The following is a 15,169-nucleotide window of genomic DNA, read 5'->3' as shown; positions in this document are numbered from 1 at the left end:
TTGCCCAAAGAAATTATCAGACAAGCAATTCGCCGCTGAGATAGGAAAACGCGTCACGCAGCGGAGGCTGCTTTCATGCTGGAATAGCCGGGTGCCTGAAAAGAAAGCAATGTCGCACACAGTTGAGGGGGAAGAAGGGGGTAAGATCGGAATGCGTGCATCCGGCCTGCTGGAAGCTTCCCTGTGTGTGGATGGATGTATGCGTGTGCCTTGCAGTTGCAGTATACAATAATAAAACTTCGGGAATATAACGCCTTTTAGTTCAAACACTTTTTTTTTCTTCCGAGCACTTTAGTTTCCACCCAGTTTCCGTTTCTTTCCCCCATTCACACCTAACGATGAAAGAAAGTAATAGCAATGCCCATCCAAAGGCTGTCAACATTATTCGTCCCACGCAATCATTCTCTGTGAAACGATTCACTCAGCCAATGCCGCCTATACCCAACAATAAACCAAGAGTCGCTCGCTCAGCAAAGATCAACGTCGACGAAGGACCTTATGGATCCACCACTACTGGAAAAAAGCCCCAGCTTAATATATACCACCCGCCACCTAAGCGCTCGCAGTCGCAAAGACCTACTACTTTGTCGACATCAGATTCCCAACGTCAACAACAACGTTCAAACCCACGTCCCGTTTCGACAATGACGACAACAACAGCAAAAACTGGAAGCAAACCCTCGTTTGAGGTATACAAGCCTCCAATAAAGCAAACGCTTGCTCGATCGCGCACAACGTCTGTTTTGCCTTCTGCAACATCATCCACGCCTATATCCATTTCTAATCATTTTCAGCGACATCATCAACAAAAGCAGCATCAACAGCAGCAGCGACGACCTAGTGCTCAAACACCATCCACCCATACACAATCATCTCTAGCACGCTCCGTTACACATCATTCTTTATCAACCTCATCCTCTTATAATGTCGACGGCGACCATAGTAGCGCGAGTGAAAGTAGCGATGAGAGTTCTGATGATGAATCTTCCGATGTGCTTTTCAAAAAACATCAAAGTCTTATCGGTAGCCATACAGATAGCCTAGCTACAGATGCTGCCTTGGAGACAAATGGAGGGAAAGGCGCGAACAGCAGTGATGAACAAGCAGGAGAGGATGAGGATGAAGACTCGGTAGTCAACGAAGCACGTGTAAATCGGAAGGTACTGTTAGTGCAATGAGTGTTTCACTGGGAATCATTTTGGCCTTGGGTCTCTTGTTTCTAATGGAGTGGTCGTGGTGTGCTATTACTCCTTGCGGTGCGGTACGTATATAGGTAGCTGATTTGGAGATATCAAATCGATCCTTGCTGGCTGTTAATGAAATGTTGGAGATGACGGTCCGTCGACAAGCATCTCAAGTTGCGCAGCTGAAACAGCAAATTACACAGTGTGTATAAACCAATGCTTCCAAACATCTACCTTTTCCCTCCCCCGCCTCTTCTCTGATACATACGCCTGCTCCTTTTTTTCCATGAAATGATCGTAGAGACGGTACGGTCGAAGTCAAACCATTTGTTTCACCTATTGAACAAAGCGAGGTGACTATTAATATATGTGTTTGAAAGTTGCTTTGTTCACCGGACATGCTAACAATCATTGATTTTAAAAAAATCACAGACCGATACAGACGAAGAATGGGAAAAGGATGAATTCTTCCATCGCTTACGGCAGATGACTGAAAAAATGATTGAATCTGGAGAAGCGTCATTGCAGTTTCAGTGCGGAAACTTGGGAGGTCGTGTACTATCTCACTACGGACAATCAAAGGAAGACGATAGCGATAATGATGATGACTATGACAGCTACGGTAAGTATGATACAAAGCAAAAGGGATGGGCATAGAATTGAAAGGGGTTATCATTGTGTCTATGTTACCAATAGGTTATGTTCAAGTATCTGAGGAGGAGGATGAAGTAGTTGAAAAAGGCGAAAGCGAAGAAGAAGTAAAAGCTGGATTTGAAGTTCAAAATGCCATTGTAGTAGACCAGGGGAAGCCATACCAAAATCCTGATGGACCATCGTCAAGGCAGCAGCAAGACGAGATCTCGGGCAAACGGTCCATTGGGCGCTCTAACACTCCGCGACGGCGTTTCTACTATTCAGAGTCTATAACATGGCAGCCAAAATAGTGGAGTCCTATTGCAACAAGCAGCATTATATTTCTCCAATAAAACGATTATTTTGATACCATTATCTTGTGACAAGTACGCTGAGAACTGGAGAGCGTATTTCTGGCCATATCATTAAAACATTGCTCGTAAGTTTTGCAACAGAAATGAAAGAACCAACTTGATAGTGTGTTCTGTGATCCCTGGAGACTCTTGGTAAACGACTCTTGATGCGCAAAAAGCAGATGGCTCTAGTTGTTGTTTGGATGTCGGATCACAGTGATATTCAAAGTGTCCGTAAATGAGCCCGGAAAGCTACGTGCTCTTTCATAACATTAAGTACTACATTGATGAGTAATAACCTGCTCGCTGTCATCCGGAACGTTGTATGCAAGTTTATGAGCTCTGTATTTATTTGTGTAACTCCCTTGAGAAGCTTGGGTAGAGCCACTATATGAAAAATAACGTACATACGTCAATCGCAGCAGCCACGACGGTAGAAGTGTAAAGCAGTACAGTAACGTAAGAATACACATCGAGGCTGGCCACTGCAAAGCATCTTTGTCGATGCTTTGTTAGTCCGTTGCTCTATAGCCAAGTCATCGTAGTGTACTGACCTTCGATAGATTGAAATACAAATGAGTATGAGAGCTTTACAAGGATGCAGCCGATGAACGAATTGAGGATACCAAACTAAGAGTTTTTTTGGTCTCTCCTCTAAACATTGGCTCAATAAGCCCAATATCGATGTACAGCCACAATGTACCACATGGAAGCAAGCATGTTATCTGTGCAACGTTTCTATCAGCAACAAATTCTCTTGGTTTTCTTTCCAACACTGTTGGCTCAGCAAGCGTGATCTCAAAGCTTGTGTAATCCAGTAACTGCACTCGATAATTTAATAACTCGATATTACAACGCAAATTCTTGCGTGGCTACCATTCGTTTAACTTTTGTTTCGCTTTTTCATGCCCTACAATCGATTCTCAGGAAAAGTATTTCCAGCAAAAGATGGTCCTCAGCTCGATAATGTAGTAACGGTTGAGAATTATCTTTACTACCTGTCGCTTTTGGAGTCGTTTTACGAGTTGGAGCAATCTATGAGTCCAGAAATATTCAAAATTTTCATGGTTGCTGCTGAAAAACGATACCTCGAGTTTCTTTTAACGTGTTACAACGGCAATGTTAACAGATGGGACTCAAATAAACCTGTACCATTGGGTAAGCAAATTTTTCTATAATTATTCTAGTACTGTAGAAAAGAATCAAATCATTAATGCCTACAATCTGCTCTTATGCATCAAGATGTCGCTTACGCATGGCACGCTCACTTACTCTCGCCATTCCGATATTATGAGGATATTGCATGCGATAGTGAAAATGATACTATCCAATTGCAACTTGTCGAAAATTTTCCCCTGAAAGCAATGGTAAGTTACTAGAGGAACTGTCTTGATCTAAATGTATACCTCTTTGTTGATTTTGATCAATGATTCGTTCCGCCACCTTGAATGAATGCAATCAATAGCATAAGCAGCGAAGGCGTGATAAATTAGGTCATCAGCCGGACAATTTAATGTTCAGAGCTTTTCTCTCTTACTCTTGGAGTTCGGATAGTAGCCAAAGTGCGCAGCTTACCGCTACCTATGTCTATCCATTGGAGTTGACTAAAGACAAGTTGATGGCCATTCTTCAGGAAAAAAGAGGAGGATATACTTTACAATACCCAGATGAAGCAGAGCATGTGCACGATAAATATGTTTGCTGCACTCGATGTGGTTCTTGTAACGAGATTTTAGTTGTCGAAACTTGGTATATACTATTTTTCGGCTTTCACAGCAGATTATTTTTTCCTTGCTACGTTAAACTGATAGCAGTACAATTACTCATTTCGTCGTAAAATGCTAGGGAGCAATTTGCTCAATTTAGAACGAATCCGAATGCAGTATTGAAATGCCCAAGTCATATTTGCAAGCAGCCGGAAAACACGATTGACACGTTTGCAGTTTCTCAATTACTGTCATCTCTGCCGTACTCCATCAAGTAACTTTTTCCCAGTATGATATATATATGTTGCAAGCGTACCATATAGCTTAAAATAATTGTAAATTATTATGATAGAGGGACATTTCTTGATAGCAAAGGATATTGCAAAAAGATGACAGAAGAAGATAGGGCGATGCGCGAGAGATTTTGTCATGATCTTTTATCAAGGAAGGAACAACTTAAAGAAAGCAAGAATCTTAAAAATGTCTTGGATGATTTGTTACAGTACCCCCGAGATCAATCTGGTTATCCACTCGATGAAAAACTGTCACGTGAGTATGACGCGTACGCCAGAGGTTTGTAAAGGAAAAAGTGTTGTTTGTATGTACTATCCAGTATCATTGTTATAGCACTTATGACACCAGATGTTTTGCGTTTACCTCTACATAGAACTGTCAAATATTATTCGCAGCACTTACGAAAGTAACCCCACACCACTATCTTTGGATCTTGTCCAAGCTATGATGCGACAGCGCCACTTTGTTAGTACCATGGTAGCGAAAATTGCCTGCGTATGGAAAGATCCGGTGAACTGTGAGATACCGGAAGCTATTCGAGATTATCACGATTTTCTGCTTGTCAAGAAAAAAGCATTAGCATCACAGAAAGTGAATTTTAAAGTGATATTCCCCACGTGGGCTATTGGTAAGCAATGTATCAAACCTGTGCTCGTTATATAGTTACTTATTACGCTGTGGTGTGATCTATAGATGCGGCGTGGCATGTACACATGCTGCACCCTTCACGATACCGTCAAATGATGCTGGATGACCTAGGAATGGTGTTAAATCATGACGATACAGTACTGCCGAAGCATTTTGATATGTATGCTAGTGACAACATGTGGGCATTGAGCTCCAATCTCGTAAAACGACCTAACGGAAGCAATCATAAAGAAAAGAAGAAAATGATCCGATTGTTCTCAGCCTCAAAAAAATTGCAAACTAAGAATGAAAATTATAAGACCTTACAGAACGTTTTTTCTAGTCACATTGCACGACAAGAGCAGCGCATGTCTCTAACCATCAAGTAAGCTCTAGTTATTGTAAAGAAAGCAGAAAATGTAGACTAATACAACCCAAAATCTTCTTGCGCATGCGTATGTCCACTTTACTTAACTTGTTATAATGTAGGCCGCATGATGTGAGCTATCATGGTTCAGGTAGTGAATATATGCTTGTGCATAAGCATGATCATTTGAAGTTTATGTATAACAATATATGAATGTTTCTATGATATGCGCATCCAAAAGCTTGTAGACTTTCTCTTTACACAATGATGATGCCAACAAACTATCCAGTGCCATCGATTGCTGTAAAGAGCGAGCAAGAAGAAATTTTCAGGGGTGTTGAGCATACAGGCTATGGCTATATAGGGTAAAGGACAATGTCTTTTCTTTACATGCGCAAATGGATATTTCCACTTATGCACTAAAAAACTTTAATATGGAAATAGCACAATTATTAGTGGAGGCAAGAAAGACAGAGAAGATACTGTCACTACAATTTCTCACTTTACATGTCATACCGATACTCGACTTGTTTCTTTCTCTTACTAAAATCTCTTTCTAGTGGCTCGAACAAAAAATGCCGAGCAAATGTATGTGTCATCTACTCTCTTTTCTGTTTTTAAATGTTATACATAGCACATATTAACACGTAAATCGTATATATTGCAATAGAATTGGTAGCCATAACAATCAGTAGCACGTAGATCGTATAACAACGATCATATCTAACTGCATTTTGGTTGATCCACCATCAATTTTATAGTGACCACAACATATCCTCCTACAGGTGTAAACACAGTTGCTCAGCGAGAAAAACGGTTTCCAAGAGGTATGGATTGTCATGGACCTGCAACCACATTGATATATATCTACAGTAACTAATTTGGTTTCAATTTAGTTTTTGGTCCTATCAAACGAGGAAGCACGATTATACGAGCGTTACATACCAGCATTTACGACTGGGGCGGCGCCCACGGACCCTTACCACGGCTTATTCTGGGAGATAAAACGCTTGAATGGTGGATGCCATTAGCCAATCATTTTGGGCTGATGCGCCGTCAGTACTCAAAAAAGTACCGTTTATGGGGATGGACGACCAATGGCTACGACTGGTATTCTGACGAAGAGTGCAATTTTACCACTTCCCCCAAAGGAAGGTTCGATGGCCGGGCTTTCATTCCAACTCCTACTTTCAATCGAAGATATGGCAATGGAAGCGGTGGTGGCGGTTATGGAGGATTTTCCGCGGGCGATTCATCCGGCGGAGGTGATGGAGGATGTGGTGGTGATGGCGGAGGCGGAGGCGGGGGTGACGGAGGAGGCTGTTGATACCTCATACCTTACCCCACCTTACACATATAACCAAAGCCATGAAACAGCAATACATATCTTTCAAGTCTTCATATCTTAAAATAACTTACAGAGTATCAATAAGAAAAGAAGCAGCACTATAACCTTCTAGAACGCGCATCACTGTTTTTAAAAGCAGAATACATTATGCGGCAATTGTTACACAGCGTGTAGCAGCTCTTAATAATGCGCATGATATGATATCGACTTTTTGAAAGATTGGTCGGATCTAAAGTACAAAGCATCCAGTAGCACCATATGGTGGTACCCGTCTAAAAATTATGATTGATATGTTCCTGTTGCTGCCGAAAAGTACTCGATAGTGTATGAAACGGTGAGCTCCGCTAGATCTCTGTCACAAAGCAAAATACGTAACTACAAGTACATAGTATATAGTAGTATTGACTTTCAAGAGAATCAAGCTGAATAGCTCGTTAGCAAATTGGGCAACCCAAACGCTCCAGGAGTAGAACTGCAGCGTGCAGCGGACTTGAGTTCGGCTTTTACTCTTTCTGATCTTCGCAAATCACAAAGCAAAATGAAAAAACAACGAATGGTACGAGGGCATCGTGAACAGTCTGTTTTATTGACGCAGACCGAATTACAAGATCTTCGAGGTAACATACTCTAGGTTATTGCTGGGTACTACACTGGTTTTGTGAACTGTTGGAAGTGACTTGACCTTTGTGTTCTTGTAATTGGGGTTGGGGATTTTGCGAAACCGAAAAAATTCACACACATGCACAACAGCCCGTCAACGAACCTTTGAAGGTGCCTACTGGCGTACAGCACTTGCAGCCTTCTCGACTGGATTGCTGATTCTGAAGGTGTTCACTCGGGAATTCTACAAGATTGGAATTACATTTTTTGTTTTTGGACTTGCAATGCTGGCTATTGCAGTTTGGCGCCGTCGCACAGCTGGCGACGTATTTGACCTTTCTATACCCTTTAAAACTAGCGGCGATTGGGTTATCCTAACAACCGCTGTAACCATGGCTACCTACATTGTTTTGCTTGTCCTATTGTGGAAGTTATAGTCGGTCTATATCGTTTGAAGCTATATACGTACAGCTCTGTCGTGTCACATGCTCTGGATCGCTTGGACAGGTGGTGGTGATGATGACCAACGGATCGATAATGAACATGGCAACCACGTGCAGGAACAGTAGCAGTAAACGTAGTAGTAGCTCTTATATCTTGTTCATGTATATTTCTTGCGTGTGTGTGTCCTTGTAGTGTTTGTGTCTAGAGCTCAAATATACGAGTCATAACAGTTTGATTTGCGGCTACATGCAGCAAAAGGAACGATAGGAAGCAAAATAGCATCATATTACCCTGCAAGCTGATCACCGTCTTATTAAAACATAAACCCCGCTCCTTTATGCGTATACCCTCCTGGTGTTGAACCTTTTTTTCTCACTTCTCACTGTCTCTCTATAAAGCTCAAACATAAAATGAATACAATGGCAGAATCACCGAGGAATGAAAAGAAACAACGCTCAAAGCGCATCGAATTAGTCATTACACCTGGGCGTAGTCTGGGTCCTTTCAGATTAGGTCGGTTCTTTGAAATGCGGAGCGGAAGGATTACAATTACTGCGGTTGTAACCACTCTTTGGTCTTGCTTATCTCTCTTTCTGGTGATGTAGGTTCGACATTGTGGGACACTATTCACTATTTGCGAGAACGCCCAAACTTTTTCCCTTCAGTAGAGCTCAAATACAGTCAAGAGGTGTGTGTGTATGTCTAGTATATGTACGTGGAATAATATCAGAAAAGGAGGAAATGATGGTCATAATAATAAATCGCCCTTTTTACAGGAACCAATCAAGTACGATTTTATCATTGCTTTGCCCACGAATGGTATCAACTTACGCTTTGATGGCACGCTCCAACGTATGAAGTCTATTGAATGTTTTGACCCAACAAAAATCAAGCTAGTGTATCAAAACAGCGATGTCAGGTATGCTAAGATGTTACTGTAGATACGGATGGGTGTGTGAGCAAGATTTCATGCTAACGCAAATTTTTTTAGCTCAAGTCGAACTATACCAACATTTTTGCTGATCTATAAAGCATTCGGGTAATTGTGCTTTCTGTCACGTTTGACTGAGTCGAGTAGCAGCAGCTGACCCAGTTTTGTGTGTAGACCAACGTATCCAGGCGAATTTGTTCGAGAGCGATCCGTATATACGTTGAAATACCCAGTAAGTAGTCATAGCTTGAATCAGATACTGCCTTACATAAGGTATAAAGCTCTCAAACAAACAAATAAATACTCTCAGGGACTCTCCTTTATTTTCCCGATACCCGCACGCCACCGAGAATTATATGAATCGTCTACAGGTAAGATTTTGACAGAATAAAAAGGTTTAGTATCTAGTATGATTACTAAGCTCCTTATCGGAATTACTAGATCTCCCGCTAGAGTTTCCAGATGGAACTACACCTATTGCATCACATATATACCTGTTTTCAAACGGAAGTCCAAACTGGCAAAGGGCAACTGTTCCTTCTCTAGCAAAGATTGTGGCGGAACATAATGCCAGCACCACGCTAAAGTACGGTAAAATCGGAAGACGCGAACTTGAAAGTGTCAAGGCACAGGTAAATATTGGAATGATGTGTTTGAGGAGTAAATTACAGGTGATTGTATTTCTATTTTGCTGAGACACATGGATTGGTTCAATAACAAATATAGCCGGGCAAGGAAGTTGTACTCCACTTCCCCACACATGACTCTCTGGACTCGCGCGAAAACACGTTAACAACCAGTCAAGTTCGTATTACGCTTCAAATATCTACTCCACAGGACATTCTAGCAGAGCTTGGTAAGCCGTCGCGGATATTCTACAAAGAAGAAGACAAGATGAAGATTCATTCGGTCACCGATGATGGCGCAATGATTGGAAGGATAGCTGAGGATGGGAAAAATGATCAGGAACATAACACGGCTGTCAATGAAGAGGAGGAGAAAGGTAAGAAAACAAATAAGCAGCGTCGAAATTTTAAAGGACTGACAATAACTGTAAATAAACATCAATGATTTGGATTTTACTGGCTACTAGATACGTCAGCCCTGGAACCTACTGATTATTTCTTCAACTACTTCCATTTGGGTATTGATATATTGATGGATGGCACATTGCACGTATGCAAAAAGGTTATTCTTCATGGCAATATTCCTGGACATTATGATTTTCAACGGTAAGATCTGTTGGGGTAAGAGAAAGTAAAAAATGTATCGTCAAAAGTGAAATTGACGATGTAGTGTGATTTGGCTCAGATACAAGCGATGTCCGTACCAGCTACACTTTCCGAACGATAAGAACGACAATAATCACGATCACGATCCAAAAGTACTAGTTGATGTTGAAAGCGACGCAGATGATATTGGTGTTCCCGGAGATATTGTGACGGCAGACATGAAGGTAGTAGTATTCCGTAGCATGGTGGTAAGACATTATATTATTGATAAGTTAACCGCACGTATGTTTGCTTCAGATCGACAAAATGAAAAAGCGTATACCGTGGGACTCAAAGAACGCAGTGTCTGTGAAGGACACATCAAAAGGAGCTCAGCACAAACCCGTAATCTTAACCCGAGGATCCAGTGAGCAAAACCCATTTGGATCGACCCATTTAACTGGATATGACGAAGGTCTGGTTATGGAGGTTATGAAGAATGGCCATGTTCCTACCATAGTTCTGTTTTAAGCCATGAGAATAAACTTGGATCGATTTTGCTTAATAGCTACCCTCTAATATAGCTATCATAACTGTTAGCTATGCATTTCGCCGAGTACAGAATTACACGGTTCTGCTAAGCAACATACGCATTCTCCGCTGCATGTTAACAATGAGCTTCCCGTATGAATTGTTTTCTTCGCTCCTACAGGATATGGCTAGTGGTTGAAAACTTTAAGAACCACTTTAAAAGTTTTTAATAACGTAATATACCGATATAAAAAGCCATTATAGAAGTGAGTTTTCTCTTCTCTTTTGACTGCTATTTATTGATATGCACAAATTGATATATCATACATAAAATCATATTATTGATCGGACATTGCTTTCCGTTATATGTTATTTTATGTGTATATTCAAACATTGCGTTCTTGTGCTTCAGTAAAAGCAGAATCTACTGGTTTTCACAGCTTACTATACAAATGAGACAAAGCGTCGCCTCACGATATTATAATGATAGCAGCTGATTCCAAGAAAGCCATAGTTGGTTATACCAGGAAGAACGGAGCAAGAGAAAGCTACGGATATATCCAAGCCAGTCATGGTCAATGATTGGCATCTGCCCAACAGGCTTTGTCTCTCTGCATCTGCTCTGGTAGAAAAACAATCTATCATATTAATTATAACTCCATGGCGACTTGGATACTAATTACCTGATAAAACGAAGCACGGTACTCCATTCACGTTGGAGTCTCTATGGCAATAATTAAGTTATGATATAGATACGTACGCCTATGTGTGAGAGTATAGTACCCAAAAAACTGCCTTTGCATATATGTTTCGCTCAATTTATTGAGAATTAGAAGCACATATATCGCTTTCAATATCAAATTCCTCCCTAGCATATTGCACTCCTAGAGAGTAGTAGTATTCGAATACTTGTGAGATAAAAGTAAATCTTTCTTTTCTCGAGAAGCCATTATTGACAGCGAAAAGATCTACTATGATATATAAAGCCTTATATGCCTAATGGGGAGAAGATCAAAATTAAGGAAGTTTTTCTGTAGGCCCGAGTGCTCCTGATTATATAAAATCCTTGATATGCTGGAGCATATTAAAGGCTGAGCTTTAGGCAAAATTAATGATTCAAAGAGGAAATACATCACGCAGGTCTTCTAGGTCAAAAAGAGTGGTTCCTGCTCTAGGTGCCACAAGATCCCTAGCGCATTTCCACAAGCGTACTTGAGAGAAAACGTCCGGTTGCACGAGTTACAGAAGTGTTGTCAGTGGTAACGCGATATGGAATTGAAATGTTCGAATAATGGGACCATGACTGAAATCATCAATGCCGAGCAAAGGGGCGCACGAGATGGAGTTTAGCATTTGTATAATGTAAAGCGATACTTGATATGGTCTCGTCTGCTTTTATTCGTCGTCTTAAACCAGTATAAATATAGCAACATTCATCAAGGTGACACAAAGGTCGGTTTGTTTATATACCAGGCACAAACAAACGACAGCACATCCATCAGATAAATGCCTACAAATATTTGCAGACAGAATCTTGTTTTCTATGGTTGCATAACAAATAACATGTGCACGTTTTCGCAAGAAAGTAAAAGAAACCCATCGATAGCCACCGACTGTGGTCAGCAAAGCACACGTCTTAACTGAAAATAAATGGAAAATTTAAACATTGTGTCACAGGCAAAAATAACATGGCGGTCTTGGTTCGGGTGCGGGCGTTTATCTTACATTTCCATGGATTCTGTGCTTCAATCAATTGTCCCGTAACATCGAGAACAATGATGGGCACAACACATCTCTTTTCTTTCCCTTTCTCTTCCCCCCTTTCCTTTCCTTAATCCCTTTCTTCTTGTCCAATACCCTATGCGCCTCTTTTCATCAACCACTTGGATCATCGTCGTCCTAATTCTCCTGCAAATTGCCACTGTGGTTAGGCCGCAGGAGGCCGACGCATCGGGCGGTGGCGGAGCCGATGCTGAGCCATCAGCAGACCCTCCTGCTGTCACATCAGAAGCACCACAACCTGAACCTTCCAAAGAACCTGCTACATCGAACGACCCTCCAGCAGCTACATCCGACTCGCCAGAACCCACCTCGGAAGAAAAACCAGCCGAAACTTCTAAAGCTCCAGCAAACTCGGCAACAGATAAACCAGCAGCATCTAGTGACAACGATGACAAAAAGACATCTGAATCAGACCCAAAACCAACCAGTGATTCCAACGATGATAAAACTGATAGTGCTGATCCAACTGCGAGTGACGACAACAATACATCGCAAAGTACCGATGGTACGTCGACGCCTACTTCATCAAGTGATTCCAACACGGATGGCGACGATGACGGCGCTCCAATTGGCACCATTGCTGGCGCTGTCGTTGGTGGTGTTGGTACGTCTTCAATATTTAATTATGTGACACAGTAGTACATTATTGCTCACACGCTCGCACTCCCTATAAAATTAGTGGGCGTGGCTCTTCTCGGCGGTATCATTACATGGTTGAATCGTCGTGGCGGATGTACTCGTCGAAGCAATAAGCCCAACAAAGCAGGTTACGAGGACTTTGGCATGTCTGATACCGACTATCCCCACCATCGTTCGCCCTCAACACCTGTCATGGGAGCTGCTGTTGCAGCTTCAGCTTCGCCTGCCGTCGCCCACAGCAATATTCAGCGTTCACCCACTGTTCCGCGTCTCAATGATCAAGGCACTTACTATGATGGCCATCCATCTGGATATTATCAGCAGGACATGATGGCCCAGCAACAACAGCAGGGTTATTATTATCCTGAACACCAGGATATGGGGGCAGGTACAGCTGGCTATTACGATAATTCCGGTTATTACTATGAGCAGCAGCATCAGCAGCCAGTTACTGCAGCTGCTGGTATGTATGGTCAGGATCCTGCATACATGCAGCAAGCAAACGTCGGTTATTACAAGCCTGATTTGGCTGATTTGCATGCACAAGAACCAGTACAACATCAACAACCGCAAGCTACACCACAGATGCAGCAGCAACAGCCTCCAAGAATATAGAGCGTGTGTGCGTGTTTGGAACAACGATATTTATAAAAGGACGCCCTGTTTATTACAAGAAGATCGCATTTTCCTTCCCTTTTATAATTTATATATAATGAGCACAAATACATGTGTGGCTCGTTACCATTACCTTCATTTTGTTTCTCTTTCCCTCTTCTTTGTTTTCTACCTTTCATTCATCTTCTTTCTTCCCTCATAGGATCATCGTTATTCATTTTGGTGTAAAGACTGATCCCCAACATTGTTTATACTACAGTAGTAAAAGAAGTTCTGTCAATGATATAATACATGGGCTCATATTCGCCCTACTCATTAACAACATATCCCAGCTCATCATTATCAAAAAAATACGGTATTCTTCGGACTCCAATTAAAGCAAACTTTGAAGCAGTGAGCTGAAAAATCACAGCAACCTATATCTTGAACATTGTGAGAATATCATGGCGAAGTTGATTTATTACCATTGACAGGACTTCTGGGTTTGCAACCATTACTAGCTAGCAATGATATTGTCGGTATCTCGGGGATCCTACTACCCCATCCTAAATGACATAATATCTTGAGTTGTTTATTCGAGCATTTGTAACTCTGCCAAGCTTTGATAAGCTCCGAAGAATAATTAGGGAAATGCTCGAATGAGCAACGAAAGCATATTTCATTTTAAATATCCCTACCAATCGTAAGAAGAGTCTTTGCACAAAGTTTTCGAGGGATACTTACAAAAAGTAATCAACAACATACATACATTTGAGGGGTTTTCTTATATACCGCAGTTCAAAGCAAGCACCGGAAGATTCAGAAAAGCGGCTACTGCACGAACAGATCAACGTTGTACGAAGCTTGATCATGGAGCTATTCGACAAGTGTAAAATCAAATGTAAGTATCCCGCGCACCTCTTGAGAAAACTTTGTCATATGTAAGAGTGATAGACTTACCATTTGGTTACACGTTCTATCAACCAACGGCAACGTGGATGACATCGAGGATTCGAAAGAGCAGCCAATCACTGACCATGTGATAATGCCTTTCTTATTCCTCGTAGTTACAACTTCAAAAATTTCTTCAATGATGGGTATGGAGCTCAAACGACACATGTATAGTTGATTGAGCTGGCTAGGCTGAAAACATTCTCAAAAAAATCATTTGAATTTCGGGTAAAGGTGATAGTCGCAAGTGCCGTTTTCCTGCTTTTAAAAGGGTGCTTTTTAAACTGACTTCAAGGCCACTCGAAAGAAAAGTACTGTAGCCAATCGTACGAGAAAGTTGATGTGTCCTTGACAAATTTGGAGCCAGATACCATCCTACAGTACTGAAATATAAAATCATGAGTACGTACGTTTCTGGTGAGATAAATGAGTCCAAGCACGAGTACTCCCATGTCTACACAGTTCTCCTTCGAATTTAAACACATGCTCGATCACCTTCTTTACTGTCGATCCATGCAAACAAGATTATACGGCCGAAATTCTGGTAGGTGTGCAGCTTATCAGCAACTAATCATAGCTATGTACTACTAGGGCTACGTCGTACTACTTCATCATGAGCCTGCAAGAATAATCACTTCCCGTGTGTTTAAAGGCTATGTTTGCTTGAAGATGTATCGTATTCTATAGATCGAAGATTGAAACTACTTGAAATAATTGGTGGCATTACAGAAAAGCGCCATTTGCAGATTTCTATAATGTCCGCTTGTACGGATTGTATCGCTTTATAGAACTGTCCCAGTCCAATTTAACGCTTACGATGAACAGTTATTCAACTGAAGGTGTTTTTGGACAGGCAGTATGTCCCATGCCCAGGGGTACTCCTCTCCCGTTGAATCCGCCGTTTACTGTCGCTATTAGGGACTGAAGGTAATGTGTTTTTGAAAAAGAAAACATAAGTGACAGATAACTGAACT

The 15,169-nt window shown here is 41.5% G+C and overlaps 5 protein-coding genes across 5 annotated transcripts; all 5 read left to right on the top strand.

Annotated features, from left to right (window-relative positions):
- Nucleotides 1–2,192, top strand: BDB00DRAFT_820372 (uncharacterized protein). Its single transcript, XM_053123295.1, has 5 exons — nucleotides 1–1,160; nucleotides 1,274–1,386; nucleotides 1,486–1,537; nucleotides 1,617–1,806; nucleotides 1,881–2,192. The coding sequence occupies exons 1-5, from the start codon at nucleotides 339–341 to the stop codon at nucleotides 2,126–2,128; spliced, it is 1,425 nt and encodes a 474-aa protein (XP_052980264.1). The 5' UTR covers nucleotides 1–338; the 3' UTR covers nucleotides 2,129–2,192.
- An 861-nt stretch (nucleotides 2,193–3,053) lies between these two features.
- Nucleotides 3,054–6,558, top strand: BDB00DRAFT_928496 (uncharacterized protein). Its single transcript, XM_053128928.1, has 10 exons — nucleotides 3,054–3,328; nucleotides 3,413–3,537; nucleotides 3,636–3,919; nucleotides 4,016–4,150; nucleotides 4,229–4,449; nucleotides 4,544–4,798; nucleotides 4,864–5,182; nucleotides 5,287–5,315; nucleotides 5,926–5,991; nucleotides 6,061–6,558. The coding sequence occupies exons 1-10, from the start codon at nucleotides 3,076–3,078 to the stop codon at nucleotides 6,489–6,491; spliced, it is 2,118 nt and encodes a 705-aa protein (XP_052980263.1). The 5' UTR covers nucleotides 3,054–3,075; the 3' UTR covers nucleotides 6,492–6,558.
- A 507-nt stretch (nucleotides 6,559–7,065) lies between these two features.
- Nucleotides 7,066–7,549, top strand: BDB00DRAFT_871757 (uncharacterized protein; the record flags this gene model as incomplete). The annotated part of the gene is made up of 2 exons (XM_053126866.1): nucleotides 7,066–7,129; nucleotides 7,263–7,549. The coding sequence occupies 2 exons, from the start codon at nucleotides 7,066–7,068 to the stop codon at nucleotides 7,547–7,549; spliced, it is 351 nt and encodes a 116-aa protein (XP_052980262.1).
- A 426-nt stretch (nucleotides 7,550–7,975) lies between these two features.
- On the top strand, nucleotides 7,976–10,229 carry BDB00DRAFT_871756 (uncharacterized protein; the record flags this gene model as incomplete). The annotated part of the gene is made up of 11 exons (XM_053126865.1): nucleotides 7,976–8,069; nucleotides 8,162–8,244; nucleotides 8,333–8,475; nucleotides 8,548–8,595; nucleotides 8,662–8,719; nucleotides 8,798–8,858; nucleotides 8,929–9,119; nucleotides 9,214–9,490; nucleotides 9,581–9,719; nucleotides 9,799–9,943; nucleotides 10,017–10,229. The coding sequence occupies 11 exons, from the start codon at nucleotides 7,976–7,978 to the stop codon at nucleotides 10,227–10,229; spliced, it is 1,452 nt and encodes a 483-aa protein (XP_052980261.1).
- A 1,727-nt stretch (nucleotides 10,230–11,956) lies between these two features.
- BDB00DRAFT_938551 (uncharacterized protein) lies at nucleotides 11,957–13,663 on the top strand. Its single transcript, XM_053129289.1, has 2 exons — nucleotides 11,957–12,615; nucleotides 12,691–13,663. The coding sequence occupies exons 1-2, from the start codon at nucleotides 12,090–12,092 to the stop codon at nucleotides 13,263–13,265; spliced, it is 1,101 nt and encodes a 366-aa protein (XP_052980260.1). The 5' UTR covers nucleotides 11,957–12,089; the 3' UTR covers nucleotides 13,266–13,663.
- The last annotated feature ends 1,506 nt before the right edge of the window (nucleotides 13,664–15,169 follow it).

This window comes from Zychaea mexicana, assembly GCF_025766255.1.
Source record: "Zychaea mexicana strain RSA 1403 chromosome Unknown BDB00scaffold_31, whole genome shotgun sequence".
Classification (NCBI taxonomy): domain Eukaryota; kingdom Fungi; phylum Mucoromycota; class Mucoromycetes; order Mucorales; family Lichtheimiaceae; genus Zychaea; species Zychaea mexicana.
This window is presented reverse-complemented; position numbering and strand designations above follow the sequence as displayed.